At 40.7% G+C, this 25,114-nt stretch overlaps 1 protein-coding gene across 6 annotated transcripts in view; it reads left to right on the forward strand.

Annotated features, from left to right (window-relative positions):
• vps13d (vacuolar protein sorting 13 homolog D) overlaps nucleotides 1-25,114 on the forward strand; it is a 297,670-nt gene that overhangs the window by 172,959 nt on the left and 99,597 nt on the right. For 5 of the 6 annotated variants that reach the window (XM_043675640.1, XM_043675641.1, XM_043675643.1 and 2 more), the window contains 10 exons: nucleotides 571-694; nucleotides 1,415-1,650; nucleotides 8,260-8,377; nucleotides 9,682-9,845; nucleotides 11,008-11,116; nucleotides 13,290-13,466; nucleotides 16,293-16,409; nucleotides 18,208-18,357; nucleotides 19,494-19,649; nucleotides 24,438-24,534. In XM_043675640.1, coding sequence (XP_043531575.1) covers nucleotides 571-694; nucleotides 1,415-1,650; nucleotides 8,260-8,377; nucleotides 9,682-9,845; nucleotides 11,008-11,116; nucleotides 13,290-13,466; nucleotides 16,293-16,409; nucleotides 18,208-18,357; nucleotides 19,494-19,649; nucleotides 24,438-24,534 — 1,448 coding nt within the window. Of the gene's footprint in view, nucleotides 1-570; nucleotides 695-1,414; nucleotides 1,651-8,259; nucleotides 8,378-9,681; nucleotides 9,846-11,007; nucleotides 11,117-13,289; nucleotides 13,467-16,292; nucleotides 16,410-18,207; nucleotides 18,358-19,493; nucleotides 19,650-24,437; nucleotides 24,535-25,114 lie in introns of those variants that run through there. The other variant, XM_043675645.1, reaches the window with a different exon arrangement.

Genomic DNA, 25,114 nt, shown 5'->3' on the forward strand with positions numbered 1-25,114 from the left:
TCAACTTTCCCTCACTAGTAGGTGGAAAATTGGCTGATATTCCCATTCCTGAGCTTTCTCCAGCAATTCCTCAGCCTCCTGTGGCAAAGGAAAGCTTGTGTGTACACAATCAAGATTGGCGTTTAACCTCAACATTAAATAACCCATCTACACTACTCCCTGTGTATGAAGGACATGTATGTGTGCAAAGTAAAGCAGGACCACTCTGCACGGAAGAATCAAAGTGTGACTCACCTAAAGAATAGCAGACAAAGTCTAAAGTAGTAAAACAGTTTACACAATTGCTGAAAACCTGAAATAAAACCAAAAACTGCTAAATACTCAGCAGGTTATGCATTGTGCCTTGTTACTGCTGCCCATTTTCTTTGAAAATCCATGTGTGTTATTTTAAAAAGAACATTTTGTTCACAGTAGTTGGATTTAGCAATGCATTAAGTCACAAAGTCTTGATGTTGGTTTAAAGTTGTTTGGCGTTATCTGTCCTCATTTATAGTTATCCCTTTCTGTATTTTAAGCTAGCTGTAATTTGTAACCTTGAAGTACTTTCTAACCTAACTTTTCTTCTTGTAGAGATACTCAAGGCAACTGTCACCTCCTTCGAGTGGAAATTACTCTGAAAGGAGCAACATACCATATTGCATTTAGTAACTCTGAACAGTTGCCACCACCATTCCGCATCGACAACTTTTCAGAGGTAAATCCCTACTAACTGTACACATCTACAGATCTACTGTAGTATTCAAGTTTTATAATCAGCTCCACATGAAGGAGAAAGAACAAAACTAATTGCAAATAATTCATCCCATCTGTGAGTAGTCACCACAACTCTGAGATGACTCACACTAAAGCAAGCCAAGCTGTTTCAGTACAGTTACAATGATGGCCTGTATTCGGCAATGTATGTTTTAGTGAGAAAATGTAGAACAAATCAAACCCAGCTACTTACCACCCCAACATCCATTCTCAATCATTAGCAAAGTGATGGTAGGTGCAGTCAATTTTGCTATGAAGTGGCACTTACTCAGCATAAAACTGTTCACTGACTTTCCATTTGGGTTCTGAAAGGTTTATTTAGCTCCTGGCCTCGTTACAGCTTGGTCTAAACATGGACAAAAGAGCTGGGACTTTAGAAGGGAAGTAAAGATACTGCCCTTGACATCAAGGCACACTTTGAGCAAACATCAAAGAGCTCTAACAGAACTGGAAACATGTGAATCGGGGGAACACCCCTGATTGACGTTATACCTAGAACCAGTGAAGATGGTTGTGGTTGTTGGAAGTAGAACAATTTCTGTCATCGCAAGTGCAGGCAGCTGGAGAATGAGCTATTAGATCACTTCTATGAATTATTAAAATATGTTCAGCCTTCACGACAAGTTCCAACTTCCTGACATCTCTTTCTCTTTTATGATAGGTTGCAATCATTTTCCACCAACATGGTGTGGCAGAGCCAAGACTAAAGACTGAGGTAAAGCCAGGTACCTCACTGAATTATGCCTGGGACGAACCTGTCCTTCAGCCTTTCATCACACTAACAGTGAAAGGGGCAGGCTCATCAGAAATTACCTGTGATATGAATGATTTCAAAGAGTCCAAACAGCTTTACTATGAAAATTTCATCTATATCGCTGCCACGTATACTTTTTCTGGGTAGGCTTCAGTTTTCTGTTTGCCAGAATTAAACTTTACTGTCAGCTTTTTAATGTTCTCAGTTGGTTTTGGACAATTAGATGCAACTTCCAGAACCATTACGTGGTTTCAAAAGATTTTTTTTTTTGATAGATATTTTGATTGAAAATTTAACATTTTTACAAGTTTACAAATTTAAAAAAACCCAAGTGTAAACATTGATATACAATTAAATCTTAAATAAATAATAACCAAAATTTAACAGAAGAAAAATACCGAGGAAAAAAAACAAAACTCAACTAACTACTAATCTAACCTACAACTAACCTGAATGTATAATTAAGTCTCTTACATTATTCAAATAAGAGGAAAAAAACCGACGGATAACACAGAAATTGGGTCGTGAGATACATGCTCGGAATGTATTAACATCAAATCGTAACAAAGCCCATATTCGTGCAGGATTCCTCTCCCAAGGGACCAGCCAGGTTCGCCATCTCAATTAAATAAAAGTCCTTGTTAGGATGGCCGAAATATCTGTATTTATATAATTCAAGAAGGGCTGCCATATTTTATGGAATAATTCGGTCTTTTGGTGCACCATATTTGTAAGGAAGTCAAGGGGAATACATTCCATAATTAATCTGTGCCAATCTGAAAGTCCAGGGGGGCCTTCAGCCATCCAGTTTACCAAAATATTTTTCCTTGCACAGGAAGAGAGAATAGAAAATAATCTCTTCCCGTGCATATCCAGGGAGGGTAAGTTTGAAAAGCCCAGAAGAAGAGATACAGGGTCAACTCTAATTTCCGTTCCTAAGATTTCTGTCAGAGCACTTGCTACTTGAGTCCAATATCTACGGATCTTATGACAGGTTCATAGGCAATGTACAAGAGTGCCCACCTCTATTTTACATTTGGGACACATTGGAGATGCTCCTGCCTTAAATTTTGCCAATCGATTCGGTGCTATATGGGCCCTATGAAGTATCTTCAGCTGAATAGCCTGAGTTCTGTTGCAGATGGTGATTCTTCTGGCGTTTTCCCAAATGTCATTCCACGTTTCTATAGAGATTTCTTGTCCCAAATCCTGATCCCATGTTTAAAGCAGATTGTCCATATCTCCCGATACTTCATCATGTAGTAAATGATAAATAGTACTGACGGAAGATACCCCCATTGGCCATAGCACTGTACATTCTCTATCTGATTTATAAAGACTATCTAATAACGTAGTCTTCTTCTGTATATCATCACGAATTTGGAAGTATCGAAAGAAGTCTCCATTAGGTAATCCGAATTTCTGACGCAGCTGTTCAAAAGACATCAGAACCCCTTCTTTAAATAGATCCCCTAAACAAGAGAAACCTCTGGATCTCCAGAGTTTGAAAGTGGCATCGGTAAACCCCGGTTGGAATCCCCATGCTCCCACTATCGGAGCATGGGGGGATGTTTTATGTGAGTTGTCCTCCTTTTGCCGCATTATATTCCAAGCTTTAATTGTGTTTAGTATTATAGCATTTTTACAGTGATCCGTAATGATTTTCCTCTTGTCTGAAAATAAGAGGTTAATAAGTGGGCATTTTACTTGAGAAGCCTCGATGTCCAGCTAGATTGATTGCGGGTCAGACATGACCCAATCAACTATGTAACTTAATAGGGAACTTAACTGATATTTCCTAAAATCTGGGAAATCCAATCCTCCCCTTGCCTGTGGAAGCTGTAGCTTCTTCAGCTTAATAAGGGGCTGTCTATGATTCCAGATAAAGGAACCCAACCAGCCATATAATTTACATAGTGCCAGCCTCGGCAGCATCACCGGGAGCATTCTCATAGGGTATAGGAGACAGGGCAGGACATTCATTTTAATTAATGCTATTCTACCTAGCCAGGAAATTGGAAGGTCTCCCCATCGCTGGAGGTCCTGCCTTATCTTTTGCAGTAAATGCACAAAGTTAGCCTTGTATAACTGACCAAATACTTGGGTAATAAAAATGCCTAAATATAAAAAACCCTCCAGGGACCACCGAAAGAGAAAGTGGGATCCGTCCAATAAGTGGGATATACTAGCAAGGCCACCCATTGGCATAGCCTCCGATTTTGAGAAATTAATTTTGTAGCCTGAAAATACCCTAAATGTATTAATAACTTGAATTAAGCGAGGCACGGACATCAGGGGATTACTGAGAAACAGAAGAACATCATCTGCATAAAGGGTAATTTTATGTTTACCTATACCAATCCTCGGGGCTGTTATATTAGGGGCAGCCCGTATAGCTTCTGCTAGTGGCTCAATTATTAGCGTAAATTGCAATGGCAAGAGAGGACATCCCGACGGCAGCCCCTATCCACACTGAAGCTATCCGAGCCTAATCCATTGGTAATCACAACTGCTTTGGGATCACTATACAGTGTTGAGACCCATTTGGTAAACACCTTTCCAACGCCAAACCTTTCCAATGTGTAAAACAAATATGACCATTCAACCCTGTCGAGTGTCTTTTCCGCGTCTAATGAGACTATTACTCCTGATATCTTTCCCTGATGGCAGGCTTGAATCACATTCAAGACCCTTCTAACATTATTGGATGATCTACGGCCCTTAATAAATCCCATCTGATCCTCCTTTATGATATGTGGAAATACCCTTTCTAGCCTCAATGCTAACATTTTAGAGAGGATTTTAAAATCTACATTTAGCAAGGCTATTGGTCTGTATGACGCGCAATCTTCTGGGTCCTTTCCTTTTTTAAGGATAAGAGAGATATTTGCCTCTTTCAGCGAAGGCGGGAGACAGCCCTGACTGTATGAGTAGTTATACTTGTCCATAAGTGGACCAGCCAATATTCCTGTAAATTCTTTATAGAATTCAGCTTGAAGGCCACCTGGGCCAGGTGCCTTACCGCTCTGAAGTTGCCTGATTGCGTCAGGTATTTCTTGGATTGTTAGGGGAACATTCAGGACCGATACCTATTCCGGAGTTAGGTCCGGAAAGGTCAGGCTTTTAAAAAATGATTGCATCCTCCTAGTTCTGTCTGCACAATCCTGCAATTTATATAAATCAGAATAAAATTTTCAAAAGATTGCGTTAATCCTTTTATGATCATGAGTACTTTCCTTGATAGATGTGATAGTTTATGGGGCCTTCTTTTTCTTTGCAAGAAATGCTAAGTATCTACCAGGTTTATCGCCAAATTCATAGAACCTTTGTTTTGCAAATAATATTTCCCTCTTAGCCGTTTGGGTAAGCGTGGTGTTTAGAGCTGTCCTAAGAACCATAATCCTTTGCAATTTGACAATAGAAGGTCTGTCAGCGTATGCTGTTTCAGCCGCTTTTAAGCGAGGTTCAAGCAGACGCTGTTGTTCTCCCTTTAATTTTTTCTGGGTCGCTGAGTAGGAGATGATCAAGCCTCGTGTGTAAGCTTTGATGGTCTCCCACATCATTGATGGGTTGCTAGTCGTACCTAAATTAATTTCTAAAAATGTTTTAAATTCTTGAGAGAAGTACTTGACAAATTTATTATCTTTCATCAGGAAGGGGTCCATACACCAATGCCGGGGGGAGGGGGGGGGGGGATGTCTCATTGTTCCTCGCCTTGATTTTCATATATACAGCAGCGTGATCGGAAATTGCTATACTGCCTATTTTACAGGATGGTATGAAATTTTAAAAAATCGAGGGGGCAAAAAACATATCAATTCCAGTATGACATTTATGTGGATTGGAGTAAAAAGAAAAATCGCTGCCCTGTGGATGAAGGCATCTCCATACATCTACTAGTCCTAATTCTTTGTTCAAATCCACCAATTGTCTAGATCTGGGAGATACTCCTGCAGTCCTCTTGGGAATCCTATCTATTTCCGGATCCATAATACAATTAAAGTCTCCCCCTATAATTGTATGACGAGCACCGACAGCCATCAACTTTGAGAAGGCTTCCGTTATAAATTTAAAAGGATGTGGGGGGCAATACAAATTTAAAATCCCATATTCCTCTCCATTTATAAGGGCTTTAATCAGAATATATCGTCCAGATTCGTCTTTTATCTGATTTAGGATTTTGAAAGGGAAATTCTTCCAAATAAGCATAACAACTCCCCTGCTTTTTGAGCTAAAAGAAGAAAAAAGGCCTGATCAAATCCACCCTGTCGTAATTTCAAGTGTTCTTTCAGGTGTGTCTCCTGTAGGAGAGCTATATCAACTCTTTCTTTCTTGAGGTTTGATAATATTTTCTTCCTTTTGACTGGTGAATTGATCCCCTTGACATTCCAGGTGCACCACTTAACCGACTGATCAACCATGACCGTCCGGGCAAATCCGAGACCCTTTCAGGAGGGGAAACCCTATCCAGAACATCCCGAGCATAGATCATATAAAATTCACAAAAATAAAGGCTGTCTAATACACTCACAAAAGTATAATAAAAAACTATTTCTAATTAAAAAATAAATAAAACTTATTTAAATGGAGATTTTCCCCCTTGTTGCCAGGGGGTATCACTTCCTTTCCAAAGGTCCATCGTATCCTCTCCCAACCAGTGCCCCACCCTTGACCCAGGTGCTCCTCAATAGGATGAAGAAAATTCAAATATACTACAGAGCTAGAGTTAACACAGAGGTAAAATAGAATAAGGTAACCACCTCCCTCCACCAACATTAACTAGACCCCCCGGCCAAATAGAATTAAAAAAAAGAAGGGGTGGGGGGGGGGGGGGGGAGAAAATCGTTAAGTAGAGAACAAATAAATAAAACCCTCTCCCCACCCCCCCCCCCCCCAAAGATAATGTTAAACAGTAAGGTAAAAGAAAGGGATTAATATATTTAAAAAAAAAAGGGAGGGGGGATGTTAACCGGAGGTGGGGGAAAGCAAACCAACATCAATTATTTCTTACAATTTATCTAAGAGAGTCCAAAACTTCCTTGGCCTTTTCCGGCGATCCGAGGTTATACACGGACCCTTCATGGTTAAAGCATAACGTCGCTGGGTAGCGCAAGGAGTACTGAATATTTAAGTCCCTTAAACACTTCTTTGCCTCATCAAACGCCTTCCTCTTTCGGACCAGAGTTGGGGAAAAGTCCTGGAATAACATGATCTTGGATCCTTTATAGGTCATGGCTTGGGAATCTTTTCCAAGATTTCTGGAGGCTTCTAAGAGTATCTGCCTCTCCTTGTAGCTCTGCAGCTGGAACAGGACCGGGCGGGGACGCTGGTTCGAGCCGGGCCCGCGTATTGCCAACCCGGTAGGCCCATTCCATCCTTACCTGGCCTGATCCAGCCTCCAGATTTAAAAGCTGTGGAAGCCACTGTTCAAGGAACACTGTAAGCTGGCCTTCCTCTTCCCGTTCAGGAAGGCCCAGCAAATGAATATTTTTTCGATGACCTCGATTCTCAAGGTCGTCAATGTGATTCTCTAAGGTCCGGACTCACTGTTCGAGAGTCCGGACCCGATCCACGGCCGATTGTGCTATAGTTTCGGAGGTCGCAGCCTTTAGCTCCGCCCATCTGACTTGGCGCTCGATTTCCTTGATGACTCGGTCGTGCTTTTGCAGCACGGCTGAGAGATTCCCATCGGCTTCGGGATTCTTCAGTAAAAGGGTCGATCTTCGCATCGAGTTATGAGATTATTTCCATGAGGCTTGCCACCGTAGGTAAGTCCCCCGGGGCGGCTGCGGATGCCTCAGCTGCAGCTGGAGAGGGTGGGGGAGGGGTTCCTGCCTGCTGAGAGCTGCGGGCTCCCTTCCCTTTAGTCATTTTTACTGGAGATTAAATTGTTTAAATTCAATACTAAACAACTAATTACATTAAGTAAAAACTATTTTAAATGATCTGGTGAGTGTGGTGGGGGTGGGTGACCCACTTTGCCCAAGTCTTGGAAGGAGCACTATAGACTCAGACTTGCTGGGTCGCCGCCATCTTGGATCCCTCCCCCAAAAGACATTTTTAACTGAAGGAAAAAATGAATTTCTTCTTTATAATCCGTTGCTTTTAAATTTTAGAGATTAAATGTCTTGAGGAAATATGGAACATCCAATGTTTTTAGCTGAATACAACCAACAATTTTGCAGTGCACCTTACCAGTTGTTTCCAGAATTGTACATTCAACATTGTTCTGTTTGAATATGGCCCAAGATAGGCAGTCAGAGGGAAATGTACAGCTGAATTAGATTAAAAAAAATTTTGCTGGAGAACGGATCAACATAAGTTTTATTTGGAAATGTTAAACATCTTTATGACTCTCGTGTTGTGTCCCAGTTTCTTTCCGTGCTAGGATTGAAAATTATGATGAACAACTTATTGTACTGAAACTAGTTCCTGTTCGAAAAATCTACCTGACATGCATCATACATAAATGAAGAAATACCGATGACACTATTTAAAGAATATCACAGAAGTTCTCCTAGAATCCTTTTTAATTCCTTTAAATCAATTCAACCAAAACAAATCATCTGATCATGTCTCATTTGTTAAGCTGTTGCATTTCCTTGTATTAAGTTAGTAATTTCACTTCAGAAGTACAAAATTGACTGTGGAAATATAATCCTGAGGTTGTACTTTGCATTGTGTTGTGTTCTGAATGTATTTGTTGAAATTTACATGTCAACTGTGGAGTTCCTTTGTATTTTTAAAATCAGGCTTACGGAATCTTCTGTGAGGCCAGTTACTCGAAGTTCAGGAAATAAAAATATGAGGTGCGCAGAATTGGTTCTAGATGTTGCACCCTCAACTGGAAGAGTGATATTGAAAAAAAAGGTAAGCAAAAACTTCAACTTTGCATTGAAAAAAATTCCCTTGCAACAGTTGACATTGAATGGAAACCGTATCTACAATCTAAGTATGCATGTAAGCTTTTTTGTATCCCATTCAAAATCCGTGTGCATGTACACTTTCCCGCTTTCAGTGCAGAAGATGTTGACACTTACTGAAGTGCAGTTTTGTTTCTTCCACAGATATTCTTAGAAGGACTTAAACAATGACAGTTGTACTCAGCTGCAATACTCTCAACTGTTTGAGCCCTTCTAACTAGATACATGTTTCTCCACTATCACAGACTAAGATGCTGAAATCAGTTTCAGAATTGTCTTGTAGATTAGTAAATTCTTCAGAGACCAACGTTTGTACTAAGAATGACCTTGATCTGAAAGGCTCAGTATCTCACTGATTGTGTAAATTGAGCAAGAGAAACGAACCTGTTTTAATTTGTTTTTAACTTGTTAACCAGGTGTTGATGGAGGAGATGCATATATTTACTTTTTATACATAAAGCTGTATATGGTGGAAGGGAAAGTAATAATGTGTTTTGGTGGATTCAGTTATATATAGTTATGTTTGAAAGCCTGAGCTGTTAGAATGGCAATCAGGTGAGGAGTTGAGAAAGCAGGAAGAGTAGAGCAATAGCAGTATAATAATCATGGGACTATTATAATAAGAATAAATTGAAACCTAAACTTCGTTTAAAATTACATGACCTGTGTAATGCAGTAGAAAATCAATAGCCCTGTGTTGCTGTTTCATTCAACCTCAATTAATAACTCCAGCACATGGAAAAAATTACTTGCACTTCTAATAGCACCTATCAGGATCACTAAATATCTGTATTTAACAGTTAATAAAGTACTTTGAGGCATACTCACAGTTGTAGTGTTGGTCATTTTGGATATGAGAGTATTTCCTGAGGGTTTAGTGGGCTTTTGGGGGATGGGAGTGGAGAAGGATACGAGGTGGTTAATAAATCAAGGTTCCTGTTCCTAACCAGTGACACTCTTCTGAAATGCACTTGTATAGTTGTTGGTTGAGAACAGAATTGAGCAGAGCTGCAGTGGATGCAATACCCTTTGTGATTGAGCCAGTTGGTTAATGTAAAAGATCAAACATGAAGAATGATGAGTCGAGGCAGCATAGCCCAGTTCGTAAAGATGTTTTTAAGAGAAGTCAGGAGAAAATATTACGAATTAAACTAAATTTATAGTATTACAGAAATAACTTATTGATGTGTCTTATTCAGTTTTTTAACCTATTACCCATAATAAAATTCTGCTTCAATCTATGCTATCTAGGAACCAGGTAAAAGATCACAGCTTTGGCGCATGACTAGTAATGGAATGATATGCCATGAGGGTTCTTCTCCTCCTCATAACCCCAACAAACCCTCCTCCAGTAGGCAGTCAAATTCTGGACTGGTCCTAGACATCACAGGCTTGGGTGCTGTCACTGACTCCAGGTAAAATAGGATAAAGTAAATGGGCTGAGAATATTTTCCAATTTAGTCATTTGTCAATATGTGTTACATTTTAGGAACTTAAACGGTAAAATTCTGATGAAAACAGTTCTAGGTTTTGTGAGCGACTATAAAGCTGCCAAGAACAATAACTATCCTTGTCGTATAAGAGGTGAATTCATCATCTTCATGTTATTTTTTGTATCCTAATTGATATCCATCCTCCTTGTGTCATCAGTGAAACAAAAAAAAACTTGAGTGTACCAAAAAATTCCAGTGTTTATTTTGATTACTTTTGGGGATTGGAGTATTGAGGATAGACTTTCCTTAGGATATTAAATATTTGATCGAGGTAGTGCCCACAGTGAGGGTGACTGTATCCAGTATGTGAAATCAAGAGATTTTATGGGATAAATGACCCTGAGTTGATGGTTGTGGAATATTTCATTGAATTTTCCTTGGTACACTTGGGTGTTATAGTGTGCCTTTCAACACGAGAAATAACGTATGGTTCATCCTTGTTGCTTTCCCACAAAATGAATTTCCAATCTAAATCATGTCATATAATCATGGTTGTTCTCTTCTCCATCAAAAGTGATGAATTGCCAACCCTCCAGTTCCTCTCCCAAATGACTGCAATGAAACTCAAAAGTATAATATCGTGGATACTGGGAGTCAGAAATAAATGTTGGGAAGTGCTCCACAGGTCGGCCAAGATCTGGGGAAGGCGAAAACAAGTTTAATATTTCAGGTTGATGACTTTTCATCAGAATCAATTTTCACTTTAATGATTGCAGTCCAACGATTTAGAGAATGGGAAGCATAGCAGGTTAATTTGAACATGCTTGCATGTCTATGCTGCAAAATTTGGTAGAATCACTAAATGTCAATTGGGAGCAGCGATTTAATTAATTTTTTTTCCCATTAGCACTTGGATGTTGTTAAGCAAGTTGGTACATTCCAGATGTCACCCTGGCTTCAACACCAACTGGGTAGTATATCTGAGACTTCCCACTCTAATTTGTTTCTATATTAGGCAGTGTATTTATCGATTGGACCCACAAGGAAAGAAACTGCATGTTTTATATTCAGTTACAAAATGTGTCTGGGAGATATTAATTTTTAAATATAATTATTTAATTTCCCCTCACTTTGTCTGTTGCAGATATGAGCCACTCACGCTGAAAAAACCAGAGCGACGTCGCAGCAATACACAAACATGGTATTTCCGTGATGGACGTCTGAGCTGCAGCATGCCAAACATGGTAGTACAGGTAAAAACATTGAAAGCGGCAGAATAAACGTTGACATAGTTTGATTTTAGCCACTGATACATCACCTTACAATCCATAGAATGAGGGAAATGAAGGAGGGAGAAGAAGTCACGCAGGACAATTTCACGTTGTTCTTTATTACGACTGGCTTATTCAGTATGTTGGTACTGATACACTTCAGAAGCAGTCAACTTCAGTCAATTGATCCTTGCTTGTGCTGCTCTTAATTTATTACTTGAAATAGCTCTCACACATTGCTATTTTCAACAGCAAATCTGTAATACTGTATACTTCACCCTAATGTTTCCTCAGAATGCTCAGGCTATCGAAATTTAATTGGTATATTTATAATGGTGTACTTTTCTGAATGTTGTAGGTGAGTAAATTTTATGAGTTGGGGGCTCCCAGCATTGCACCTCACCAGATGGAAGCTTTTGTAGGTGGTGACTTTGCAGTGCCCTAACTAGGTTGAACATTTCACATTGCCAGGTTTGTGCTTCACACAATTTTATTAGCCAGACATGTTTCATGCAAATTTGACCACCCCATTCTTGAATTTTGAGCATTTGAGAAACCAAACCAAGGACATTTTCACTCAGTGAGGAAGGATATTGAGAGTCACAATTAGTTGCAATTCCTGAATTTGAAGCTGATTTGAGAGCAGATTGAATAAGGCATGGAAGGAGGTCGGGTGCCCAGCTTGTCAAAGCGAGAACAATACTTCATTCTGGGCACCTAAAAAGAGGAAGGAAAATATAAATAATATAACCATATTATTGAAGATGTATAGCATTCAGAGCTGAAAAATGTGTTGCTGGAAAAGCGCAGCAGGTCAGGCAGCATCCAAGGAGCCCTCCTTCAGGAAGGAGGGCTTATGCCTGAAACGTCGATTCTCCTGCTCCTTGGATGCTGCCTGAGCTGCGCTTTTCCAGCAACACATTTTTCAGCTCTGATCTCCAGCATTTGCAGTCCTCACTTTCTCCTAGATGTATAGCGTTCATCAACATAAACTGATCTTTATCATTCTGCTGACAAAAAGCAAGTTTCATTTTTAAAAAAATGGTCACCTTTGATTTTCTATTTCCTGTTTTGTAAACATAGGAATCCTTGCAACCATTCTTTCTTTGTTGGTGGTGTTCTTGATTCTGATCTCATTGTCACCAATATCCACTGACATATTTCTCATAAGATAAACAATATTTTTCTCCTTACACTGATACTGCGGTCAATTGTTAATTCTCCCAACTTCTGCCTGGCAGGGGTAAGGTAAGAATCCAAATTGCTGCCTTCTGGTCTGTGTGGTTTGGCGATACTGCCAGTTTTACTTGAAAATACACAGACTTGTATTTATATATTATCTTATCACACCACTCAGAAATACATCAAAGCATTCCACATACAATTAGTTACTTTGCAATGACGTGCTATATAGACGAGAAATTATGTGAAGAGAAGTTTTTGCAAGCTCACACCCCTGAAGATGTTTATGACTGTCTCAGAGATAAAACAGAACATTGGACAGCACACAAGTTGACCCAAGTTCAAACCCAAAATTTGACTGGTATTTGATTGTTGTCTCCCAAGAGAATTATTCACTTTAATCCAAAGTTGTCCTGGGAGCAAAAAATGCTCAAATAGAGATTCTCTATTTACATGCCTGAAACACACAGCATCATTCATCACTGATATCATTGAATTGAGTAAATATATCAATGAACTGGCTGCATGATGAAGGATGATATACTTGGATTATTTTATGGGATTAGGAAGAAGTGATGAGTAAAAGGTCAGAGCTGGAAGGAATCAAACCTGTTGTAGGACAGGAAGAGTCAGAGACAGATGTCATGGCAATGGAGGGATGTGAACACAGGGATGAGTATTTCAGATCAGAGGCATTGACGAACCATTACAGCTCAACTGAAACAGAGTTGTGTTGATTGAATGGATCTTGGTGCAGGATAAGATACTTCAGGCAGCACGTTTAGCAAGGAATGTTGCCCCATGCTAGAGATTTGAGCTGCAATTGAATGCTTGTTGCTAACCTGTGCTTACAATCACCCCTTATTACGTTTGCCAGATGCAGAGTGGAAATATGTTGTGATATGTTTGCTCATTTACTTTTAACGTGAGGGTAATAATTGTCAGTGAACTGTAACTATGCTCATTTATCTAGGCAGCAAAAGGCATTTCAGGCTTATATGATGGAGCAGAGGTAGTACTGGGTCCCGATTCTTCCTTTGGTCTAGAAGAAGTTCCAGCTGAGCATCAGTTCATAAACCAGAAGATGAGACCTGGTTCAGGAACTCTGTCTTTACGTGTCATTCCTGATGGTCCAACAAGAGTGTTGCAGGTAATCTGCTCCTCATGAGTAAGTGCAACTAAAATATATGATGTGTTATCAAACTTGCTTATCTTACGCTAGAAGTTAATTTTCTTGGCTAAATACTGTATTTGTCCTTGCATCATGGCTCTGCTGCCAAAGACGAAAAAACATTTTCTAAACCGTTGACAATTTTATTTCTTAAAAAAAGCTTCCTCACCCTTCCATTCTTGCTGGATCCAACCTTCTCAAATCCAATGTCGCTCATTTTAGTCTCCTCAAAATACATAACTGGTATCAGAGCCTATTTATTTGAACATGCTCCTGTTGCATTAAACTAATTTGTAATCACCTTAAGTTGATTCTTCCTCAACCCATGCCAGTGATTCTTCTACGGTGGCTCAGTGGTTAGCACTGCTGCCTCACAGCACCAGGGTCCCAGCTTCAATTCCAGCCTGGGGCAAAGGTCTGTGTGGAGTTTGCACATTCTCCCTGTGTTTCCGGGTGCTCCAGTTTCCTCCCACAGTCCAAAGATGTGCAGGTCAGGTGAATTGGCCATGCTAAATTGTCCTTAATGTTAGGTGCATTAGTCAGAGGGAAATGGGTCTGGGTGGGTTACTCTTCGGAGGGTTGGTGTGGACTTGTTGGGCTGAAGGGCCTGTTTTCCACATTGTAGGGAATCTAATCAAATCTAATCTTCCAACTCTTGACAATCTTGGGTTGTCTGACATCAATTGTCTTTTCATCATTATCATGCTATCCCAGTTGTTCTCCACCCATTACTAAAAATGCCTTTTCCTTGTACAGTGGTCCAGTCAGTTTCCATTTGTCACTAATTTTCCCTCCACTTGAAAAAAACTATTCCTCCCACTACACTTCCTCAGATAAAATATGTCACACTTGAAACACGATATAATATTACAGTTGGGTTTATCCTTTGTCAAAAATAAGTCTGTTTATTCCGTTGCTAATTATGCCTGATCAACAATTGGCTCTGTTACATTGAAAACTATCAGCACTGCTTCCAATTTCAATTTTCACCCATCTCTCACTTCTATATGGTTCCTCCATACCTCTTACCAACATGGTTCACCCATAACCCTTCCCTTTCCTTCCTGGATTTCTTCCCATTCACTTGACAATGAACATTCCACAGACATCTGTGGAATCCCACAAATACTTAGATATATTTCAACTTGCAATGGTTTCTGCAAATACACCATTCTTTTCTCCCTGTTTCATTATCTTTGTTGTGTTTGGCCTAATGACTGCACTTTCCTCACCAGAGTTTCAAAACTATTCTACTTCGTTCTCAGTCAAGCCTCTACATTAGTGATTAAAAGGGTTCTAGGTGACATCAGCCCTACATCTATCTCTTATTATTTTATGGGCTATGTGCATCACTGACAAAGCCAGCATTCCTAATTTCTCTTGAACTGAGTGGTTTGCCAGGCCATTTCAGAGATAGGTTAAGATTCAACCACTTTACTGTAGGTCTGGAATCACATGTAGGGCAGACTGGGTAAAGATTATTAAGTTCCTCTCTAAAGGGCATTAGTGAACCAGTTTACAACAATTGATGATAAATTTATGGTCACTGTTACTGAAACCGATTTTACATTAGAGATTTATTAATTAGTTGCCTGATTATCTGCCTGATTTCCTCTATCTGTGATCAGATCCCTCTTCTCATGGCAGGAAAATTACTTCTCTTTGCTTGTTTCATGTCTGCCCTACAGCCTGAACATTCATCAGATTATTTTGTCACTCTGCCTTCACAATTCCAATGCCTTACAATGCTTCCTTTCCTCCATTGTTTCCAGATTACCTTTGTTTGTGCTTCCTGCATTCCCTCTTCTAACTTGCCTTTCTCAGCATTGTCACATGCAACAACAGATGTAGTACTTACTCATTCAGCTTCCCCAACTCTAAAGATCATGTTTCCGTTCATACCTTCAGTGTGAGATGCACAGTATTTCCTCCCAATATATTGCTGTGTATTATTAATATAGTTCTTGTCATTCATTTTACGTTAATGCACCCAAACGCAGTTTTGCTGACCACTCTACCCACAAGTTTTGGTTCTGCCCACAAGTGACCTTGATATACTTTGGCATTTTAGGCACTCTTTCTTATTGTTCCAAATTCAGGAATAGTAGGGCATCTGTTCCTGGCCACCAACTTGGGTAACTTCAGATCTGGAAATCATCTTTATTTAGTTTACAGTGCAGGCCTTTATTTGCACGGACAAACTTGTTCATTGCATTGAGTTTTGATACAAACTTTTTATCTGAATGTAGTTTTCACCAAAGATGTCTGCTTTTCTTTTCATAAGTGATGAACCAGCTTGTGCTTTCAGCACTTTATTTTTCATTTCTGAGCTCCTACATTATAGAGTTCATCCTGTTCACTTTTTGATGCTCCTCTTTTTCTTTGCATGGTCCTCTCTTGTTTTTATCACCTTTGCTTTTGCCTGTTATTTGAATGTCTTTCCATTGCTTCGTTCAGTTGAATTTTACTATCTATCAATTTTCTATGAAGTGGGCTGCAATTGATTTTCACTCTATATTTGGCAGGTCAGTCATTTCTTTCTATCTTCCCCCTTTTGTCCATGATAGTACAGATAGGCTTCTCAATGCTTTAGTTCTGAATTTCCCTTGATGATAAATATAACAGCATTTTCTGCATAAGATTGTGAGCAGTTTGTGAATTTCCCCAGGTATCTAGTATGGAAAATCTGTTCTCATTATGTTTATAATTTATTGAAATTACACAGATAACATTGGATCAGATTTGTTTTGACCCAGTCAGTGATTTTTCTGATTTGGTCTTTTGACAAAATTGGACTTGTTACAGATCACTGACCAACAGCATCGCAGAACAAATCGCTCCCTCACAGGAAGTGAGGACTGTCCAGTAGAAATCGGTGAAATTCGGAAGTTAAAGAACTTGGAAGCTGATCGAGAATTAGAGGTGTGTGAGGGTTTCATTCCGATTTTTGCTTTTAGTCTGTCAAGGCCTTATGTTAATTTTCTGTTCATCAAATGTTTTCAAAACTCCTAGCTGTTAGATAAACATAAACTTGATGATCTCGTAAACAAAATCTGAATTTAAATAACTTAAAATATGAAGAACTATTAATCAAGTGCAATTTCCATACCATTGTATCTGCAAACCTACAGCGAACAATGACACTCACTCCAACCTAGGCATTTGTAAGAAAGAATCATCCTTGATACAAGAGATTGCCAATTGTAGATCTGTACCGTATGAATGTATGGTAGTTAATGATAACTGAAAATATATGTCCTTTCTCACTGGGATGTGAAGCAACAAGACTGAGCTCGTAAAAATGAATTTTAACACATTGAAGTTAGTAATTTTCGATAATGAGCTGTTTTGTACTTAAATGGACTATGTCAAGAAGAATATATGCAAGAAAACTCTCTTTTCTATACTAAGATTGTGGAAAATGATCAGGAAAATACTACTTAGAGATCAGTTAGATTGAGGACTATTTTACTGCAGGATGAACATGAGATAGAATTTTTTTTTTAAAGAGAAAGTAGATAAAAATCTGAAGCAAAGATAAAGGGCTATGGATCCTGCGTAAATCAGTGGGAATAAGCTAGAGTGGATACGAGTATGTTTTGACTGAACAGCCTACCACTTCTATGAAATGGTTTTAGGTTCACTTTACAATGCTTCATGGTTCACAGAGCACTCTTTGACAGTATTCATGCATCCTCTGATGTAGTCCAGGATGGATTTAGTTTAGCACAACTTCTGTAAAGTAATTTGGATTTATGGGAGCTCAGCTATGGATTAACTGGCACTAGTGTTTCCTAACACATTACTTCAAGAGAAAAAGAGCTGACGACATTTCTGATCTATATCACATATATCTGTGTGGGCCAATTTCCCTTATGCTGTTCCTCTCCACAGATTGATAAATGAACCATGCAAAAGCCTCTGTGCCTCAGTGAATAAATTGTGCAGTATCCGATATGAACTATCCAAATTTTATTCCTAGTCTTTGGTTTAATAGTTTTTGGTTTAATAGTCTTTGCAACTATACAGTAGTCACTATTGGGTAAAGATGTAATCAGGTTGATTTTCTGGACCCCTGACATTCATTGAGAAGGGTCACATGTAGGTGAGATATTAAAAGATTGTCAGTCTGATACGATGCCTTAGGAAAATAAATAATCACTGACATTACTGCAGGAGTTCCTCGGGGTTGTGTCCAATACTCACCATCTTCAGTTGCTTGATCAATGATTTTCTCTCCATCCTAAACTCAGAGGTGTATAGTCACTGATGATTGCGCAATGTTGAGCACTATTCACAACTCCACTTTCCTGGATGAGTGAAACTCCAAGAACACTCGAAGGACAAGGGGCAGCAGATACATTGGAATGACACTGCCTGCCCACCAGGACATTCACCATCTTGTCTTGGAAATATATCACCGTTCCTTCAGTGTTGTTGGGTCAAAATCCTGGAACTTCCTTCCTATTGTCACTGTGGGTGACCCTATACCATATGGACTGCAACTGATCAAGAATGCACCTCACAACCGCCTTCCTTAAGGGCAGTTAAGAATAGGCAAATGCTGGTCTTGCTGTGATCCCACGTACCATTAATGAATAAAAGTAAATAATTTTAATTGATTCAACCATGGAAAATAATTGTCTTCAGTAACAATGTTATGGAATTAAATATAATCCCCATTTTAAATGGTATCTTTCACCATGCTTTAACTTTGCAGGTTTTAGTGAAGTTGGATGGAGGAATTGGTTTGTCGCTGGTTAACAAAGCCCCTGAAGAGTTGGTGTTTACCACATTAACAGGGATAGATGTTCATTACACACAGACAGCCACTAATCAATTGCTGGAAGTCAGTATTCAGGATGTACAGGTAATGAAGCACCTCTTAGCAATGCACAAGACAGCATGGGATTTCAAGGTACAGGTCCAAGCCCAGGGAGGGGAGTAACAAATTACTCAGGTGACTGGTTGAGAGAGAAACATCAAAATGGGCAGCTGGTGGTGAAACAATGAGCAGATTTGTTGTATCTGTATGCAGTTGTGAATTTCCAATGGTTCAGTAAAGCAGAGAAACGTTGAAGTCTGCAGTCAAGCATAGGGCAGTGGGATTAGTTTTGGATTGCAGTAGCAAAGGGCCACAAGAGGTGCTCTCTGTCCTGTAAATTGTTATAGCTGTATTAAATTATTTCTGACAGCATTATGATCAAACAGACTGCCAAGATTTGCTATCTAAATTCAACTTGATGTTATTGGCATACAAGGGAACGGTATGCAGCAAGATTACAAATCCCTATAATTTATTTTCTACCCTTCATAGGCTCACACTTTTTTCTTGCTCTTGGGAAGTGGTTCTAATAGAACACATCTTCACTGAAAACTATCTGGAGGGGCTTTTGGCAATTTTAATGGCCCTTTAAAAAGTCAATATTTGTTGCTCTCCCTGATTGTCCTTGAACTGAATGGCTTGTTAGACTATATCATTGGGCAGCTAATCAAACCATATTGTTAGGCATCTGGACCCACGATTGGGTCAGACTATGAAAAGGTAGCTGCTTTCTTGGACTGACAGACATTCATGAACAAGGTGGGTTTTTATGATGATTGACTATAGTTTAACCACCACCATCTGGATCAGTGGTGCTGGAAGAGCACAGCAATTCAGGCAGCATCCGAAGACAGGCAAAATCGACATTTCGGGCAAAAGCCCGTTTCCTGATGAAGGGCTTTTGCCCGAAACGTCGATTTTGCCTGTCTTCGGATGCTGCCTGAATTGCTGTGCTCTTCCAGCACCACTGATCCAGAATCTGGTTTCCAGCATCTGCAGTCATTGTTTTTACCTCGTTGATTTTAACCACCACCAGTCTAGTTTTCAATTTCAGATTTTATCAATTGTATTTAAGCATTTATTTGGAAATTTGTCTTTTCATTTAAAGAAAATGAACAAAATTTTTGTTTTATTATGAAATATTAAATGTTACTAAGACTGTTGTTTCTGTATTTCACAAGATTGATAATCAGCTACTGGGGACAATGCAGCCTGTGATGCTTTCTCTGACCCCCAACAGTCTTGAAAGTGAAACAGATAGTGTTGAAACAGGTCCTGCTGTTCAGATCAATGCAATGAAGATCCCCAGCAAGAGCGCACTGACTGAACTCTTCAAGGTGAATGCCTAGTAATGCAGCTGTTTTAAAGTATTTTGAATACTGAAATATTCAATATTATATGGTGAAATGTACAGTGACAGCACAGAAACAAGCCACGTGATCCAACTTATCCAATATGATCCAACTTCACATCAGCTTCATCTTGCCCCTCTTCATCTAACTCCATCAACAACTTTAATCCTGAGTTTACACAGTCTTTCAATACAAATGAGATCTGATTCAAACGTTTATTCTGGAGGTTAATGTTCAGTTTCTGGAGTTTCATTGTACAAGCTCCACTGTTTTATCTTCAATGCTAAGCTATTTTGAATATTCAGTAGCTTCCAGTAAAGAAGAACAGCCTCCATGTCCCAGTTGTTTCATTTGCAGAGGTACGACAGGGTGTAAAACTCAGCCATCTGGACTCAAAGTCCTCAGGTTTGATCCTGAGGCTCAGTGAGCTGATCTTAGTTGGGACACCGATTGTGAAGCTGAAGTTGGCCTTAGCATGCTAAGTCAAGGAACACTTAGCCAGGGTTTCTGCACCTGCCCAGAATCCGGTGGACCTGCAAGAAAATGAGCATGAATAGGACTAGATTGGGCTATAATGCAGTACATTACTGATGAAGGGCTTATGCCGGAAATGTTGATTCTCTTGCTCGTCGGATGCTGCCTGACCTGCTGTGCTTTTCAAGCATTGCACTTTTCTCGACTCTGAACTCCAGCATCTGCAGTCCTCACTTTCTCCTGTCGTGCAGTACAGTTGATGAACAACCTGTCACCATGTCACATTGCGCATGAAACATACTGGAGGCCTCCCACCACTTTGAGAGGAGAAAAGTCTTTTCAGAACCCAATTTTGTCCATTTCTTGTGGCCACCAGGTGGCAAACATGGGCTGCAAGATTTACCTAAACATTATCAGTGGAGGTGGGAATAGGGATTTGAGGCATAACCAGGTCAGCCATGATCTTATTGAATGGTGGAGAAGGTTTAGGAGGCCAAATGGCCTATTCCTGCTCAGAATTCCTATGTTCATAAAACGTTCATGCACCTGGAATCTGAAGCGCCCATCCCTCCCACATCTTACACGTCTGCTTAACCATCCATGATCTAGTTAGTCAACCATTGATACAGAAGATGTTGCTTAACCCTCAAGACAGGGGTCAACACAACAATATCTGCAATTCCTGGAAACATCTAGCATTGGTGAAGATAGCTATTCAAATTCATTTAAATTGAGGCCTGTTACTCTTAAAAAGATTTGGCATACTACATTGCAATTTCTTAATCACAAATCTCCAATTTCCTTGGTGTTGCCACTTTCTTTAATATTAATTTGTACAAAGATGTTATTGCATATCTCTATAGCAGGTAGGAGTTGAACCTGGCCCTCTGTCTCAGAGGTAGGACACTGCCCCAAGAGCTTTGAACCCCGATGGGGTTTGTTTTGAATTTTCTAATCTACCCCTTCAGAGATGCTATGATACACGTCAAGAGCGGGTGGGACTTGAACCCAGGCCTCCTGCCTCACAGGTAGGGACATTGCCACTGTGCCACAAGAGCCCTTAGAACATTAACCTAGCATTCTGAATGGTTAGTCCAGTGACATTATCACTATGCCACTACCTCCACTTGCTTATGATGTAATTTTTATTTCAGCTATTTCTCTAATCCACCTGTTAAGATGCTTTGCACACCTCTGGAGCAGGTGGGAATCGTATCTGGGCTTCCTGGTTCAGAGGCGGGGACGTTACCAATGAAATTCTGCACTTTGATTAAGTGCAGGTGGCAGTTCATTCCAGGGCTGTACATACTTTCTAATCAACCTGTTCAGAGAAGTTATTGCATCCATACAATCAAAACCATCAAAAAATATTTTTTTTCTAATAAGTCCTTTCACTGGCAGATGTTGATCTTGCAGGTGATGTCCATGCTAGATTCATTTGAGTAATAACAACGATGGTAAACAAAGAGCTTTGAACTTAATTAGAGCAATTATTTTAATACCATTTCCTGTCTCTCCAGTATTCTTCCTTACTTAAACAAAATGCTTCCCGTTGACAATGCAGATGCCCTGATATTTCACCCAAAAGTGGCCAAGCTTACTTTTTGTCTTGGCTTACATATTATCAGCAAGCAATTTGACTTGAAGGGTATCACAGCTGAGCCCAGTCCTACTTGCACTGTACATTGGCATACCAGCATTTTTAGTGGGGTTACTGAATTGGAATTAAGCATGAACCTTGGCTGACTCCCTTCCCCCCAACCCCTTGGGCTGTAGTAATGAGGCCAATTACACTTCAGCTGCTGCCTTGGCTGAAGTCAACTAACTCAGCACAAGCTGGAAATCGAATGTAGCAGTTCAACTCACCAGGAATCAAACTTCTAACTGCAGAAGTTGGAACCTGTTACCACTTCTGATTGTGCTATATCCCATGACTTTAGCTTTGCTTGTGTTACAAGAACTCTGTCCAACCCCACACACATCACAACTGTGTGAAATCTGACAGGGTTGTAGTTTGTACTGTTTATTGATGCGTCCACAGAATAAATGCAAGCAAGCATGGCATATTTGAGTATTTCAAGTAATTGCAGGGATTCCTACACCACTCACCTCGGGTGCAGTGTCTGGCCTTTTAGATTAGACCACCTGAAATTATGGCCTAATTCTGGATGCATGGGCATTTTATAGAGTATTGGAGTGCATCATTTTCTTTTGTCTTAATCTGCTTAGATAATATATCTCAATGCACAAAATTGTGTATCCACATACCCTGTTATCTTTGTTAAGTTCCCATTTGGCCTATTGGGCCACAGGGAGTTACATCAAATTCAGAGCAGGTTCTTCCTCGTGTTGAGAGCCAGAAAATCAGTGGGTCTGACACTATTGGGTAACTAATTGCACAGACTTCAGGATTTAAGAACAGATTGCCTTCTCCTGATAGGAGAAAGTGAGGTCTGCAGATGCTGGAGCTCAGAGTTGAGAGGGTGGTGCTGGAAAAGTACAGCAGGTCAGGAGAATCAACGTTTGGGGCATAAGCTCTTCAGCGGGAATGAGGCTTGTGGGTTGGGGCTGAGAGATAAATGGGAGGGGGCTGAGGTTGGAAGGAAGGTAGCTGGGAAGGCAATAGGTGGATGAAGGTGAGGGAGAAGGTGATAGGAGAAGGTGAGGGGTGGTGTCGGTTTAACTGCGGAAGATGGACTGTTTCACATATCCGACAAACAGGCAGGCATAGCTGTGTCCCATACGGGTGCCCATGGCTACTCCTTTGGTTTGGAGGAATGAGAGGATTGGAAGGAGAAATTGTTGAGGGTGAGGACCAGTTCAGCCAGGCGGATGAGGGTGTCGGTGGAAGGGTACTGGTTGGAACGGCATGAGAGGAAGAAATGGAGGGCTTGGAGACCTTCGTCGTGACAGATCAATGTGTACAGGGACTGGATGTTCATGGTGAAGATGAGGCATTGGGGCCGGGAAACAAAAGTCTTGGAGGAGGTGAAGGCGTGGGTAGTGTCACGAACGTAGGTGGGGAGTTCCTGGACTAAGGGGGACAGAACGGTGTTGAGGTAGGTAGAGATGAGTTCAGTGAGTCAGGCGCAGGCTGAGACAATTGGTCGACCAGGGCAGTCAGGTTTGTGAATCTTGGGAAGGAGGTAGAAATGGGTAGTGTGGGGTTCACAGACAGAGAGGTTGGAGGCTGTGGAAGGGAGATCCCCAGAGGTGATGAGGTTGTGGATGGTCTGGGAGATGATGGTTTGGTGAAGGGGGGCAGCAGGAGGAGGTGTCTGCGATTTGGCGTCTAGCTTCAGCAGTGTAAAGATCGGTGCACCAAACTACCACCATGCCTCCCTTGTCTGCCGGCTTGATGGTGAGGTTGGGGTTGGAGTGGAGGGAGTGAAGGGCTGCGTGTTGTGAGGACGTGAGGTTAGAGTGGGCGAGGCGGTCAATGTCACGGCGACGGTTTGAAATGAAGAGGTCAAGGGTGGGTAACAGGCCAGGTGGATGGGGTATGTTGGAGGTGGGAGAAGAGGTCCTCGGTGGGTGGGCAGGTGTATTGGTTGAAAAAGTGGGTTTGGAGGTGCAGGTGGTGGAAGAAACGTTCAAGGTCACAGCATGTGTCGAACTCATTACTCTGGGACCGTAGAGACATAAAGGTTCAGCCCTATGGCTGAACACTTCAACTCCCCCTCCCACTCTGTCAAGGACATGCAGGTCCTGGGCCTTCTCCACTGCCAAACTGTACCACCCGATGCCTGGAGGAGGAACGCCTCATATTCTGCCTTGGGACCTGCAACCACATGGGATAAATGTGGATTTCAACAACTTCCTCATTTCCTCTCTCCCCACATTATCCCAGTCCCGAGCCTCCAACTCAGCACCGCCCTCCGGACCTGTCCATCATTCTCTCCTCTGACTTATCACCTTCTCCCTCATCATTATCTATTGTTTTCTCAGCTACCTTCAACCCCCAACCTCACTCCCCTCCCATTTATCTCTCAGCCCCGACCTACAAGCCTCATTCCTGATGAAGGGCTTGTGTCGATTCTCCTGCTCCTCGAATACTGCCTGACCTGCTGTGCTTTTCCAGTACTGCACTCTCTTCTGATGATATTGTGTTTGTTTTGGGGAAAGATATGGGTAAAAATAAACATTAAACAGAATGCAGAAAATATTTGAAAATGAAAATATTGAAATCCAAGTGGTTATCATTAATGTGTATTAGATTTGGAGGTTGGTTGCCAAAGTAATAATTTATAATGTTTATTGAATTGACTAATTTAACTGGCTATATTTCTGTCTCTGCAGCATCTTATGATCACGGTGCGGAAACTAACAGTCCAGATTGAAGAGAAGCTCTTGCTGAAACTGCTACACTTTTTTGGCTTAGGGCAGTTGGATCAAGGTACAAAATATATCACAAGTTACTGACCTTAGTTTCTTTACTGGGCAAAAAACTACTATTAATTACCCGATCACATGTTAGTATTGGATTCTGCAGGCTGCACAAAGGTTGGCTGTTACACAATGTTGATGTACTGATGTGTTGTTAGAAGTTGGAATGACTCCATTTGTACTGTTTTCCAAAATTGAGTTCTCCATTTCACCTGGTCTGTCTTTTGAGCATTCTGGATTAGTGGTGCTGGAAGAGCACAGCAATTCAGGCAGCATCCGAGGACAGGCAAAATCGACGTTTCGGGCAAAAGCCCTTCATCAGGAATAAAGGCAGAGAGCCTGAAGCGTGGAGAGATAAGCTAGAGGAGGGTGGAGGTGGGGAGAGAGTAGCATAGAGTACAATAGGTCAGTGGGGGAGGAGATGAAGGTGATAGGTCAGGGAGGAGAGGGTGGAGTGGATAGGTGGAAAAGAAGCTGGGCAGGTCGGACAAGTCCGGACAAGTCAGGGGATCGAATTGCTGGAGGAAAGAAACTAGGATGAGGTGGGGGAAGGGGAAATGAGGAAACTATTGAAATCCACATTGATGCCC

This window comes from Chiloscyllium plagiosum, chromosome 34, assembly GCF_004010195.1.
Source record: "Chiloscyllium plagiosum isolate BGI_BamShark_2017 chromosome 34, ASM401019v2, whole genome shotgun sequence".
NCBI lineage: Eukaryota > Metazoa > Chordata > Chondrichthyes > Orectolobiformes > Hemiscylliidae > Chiloscyllium > Chiloscyllium plagiosum.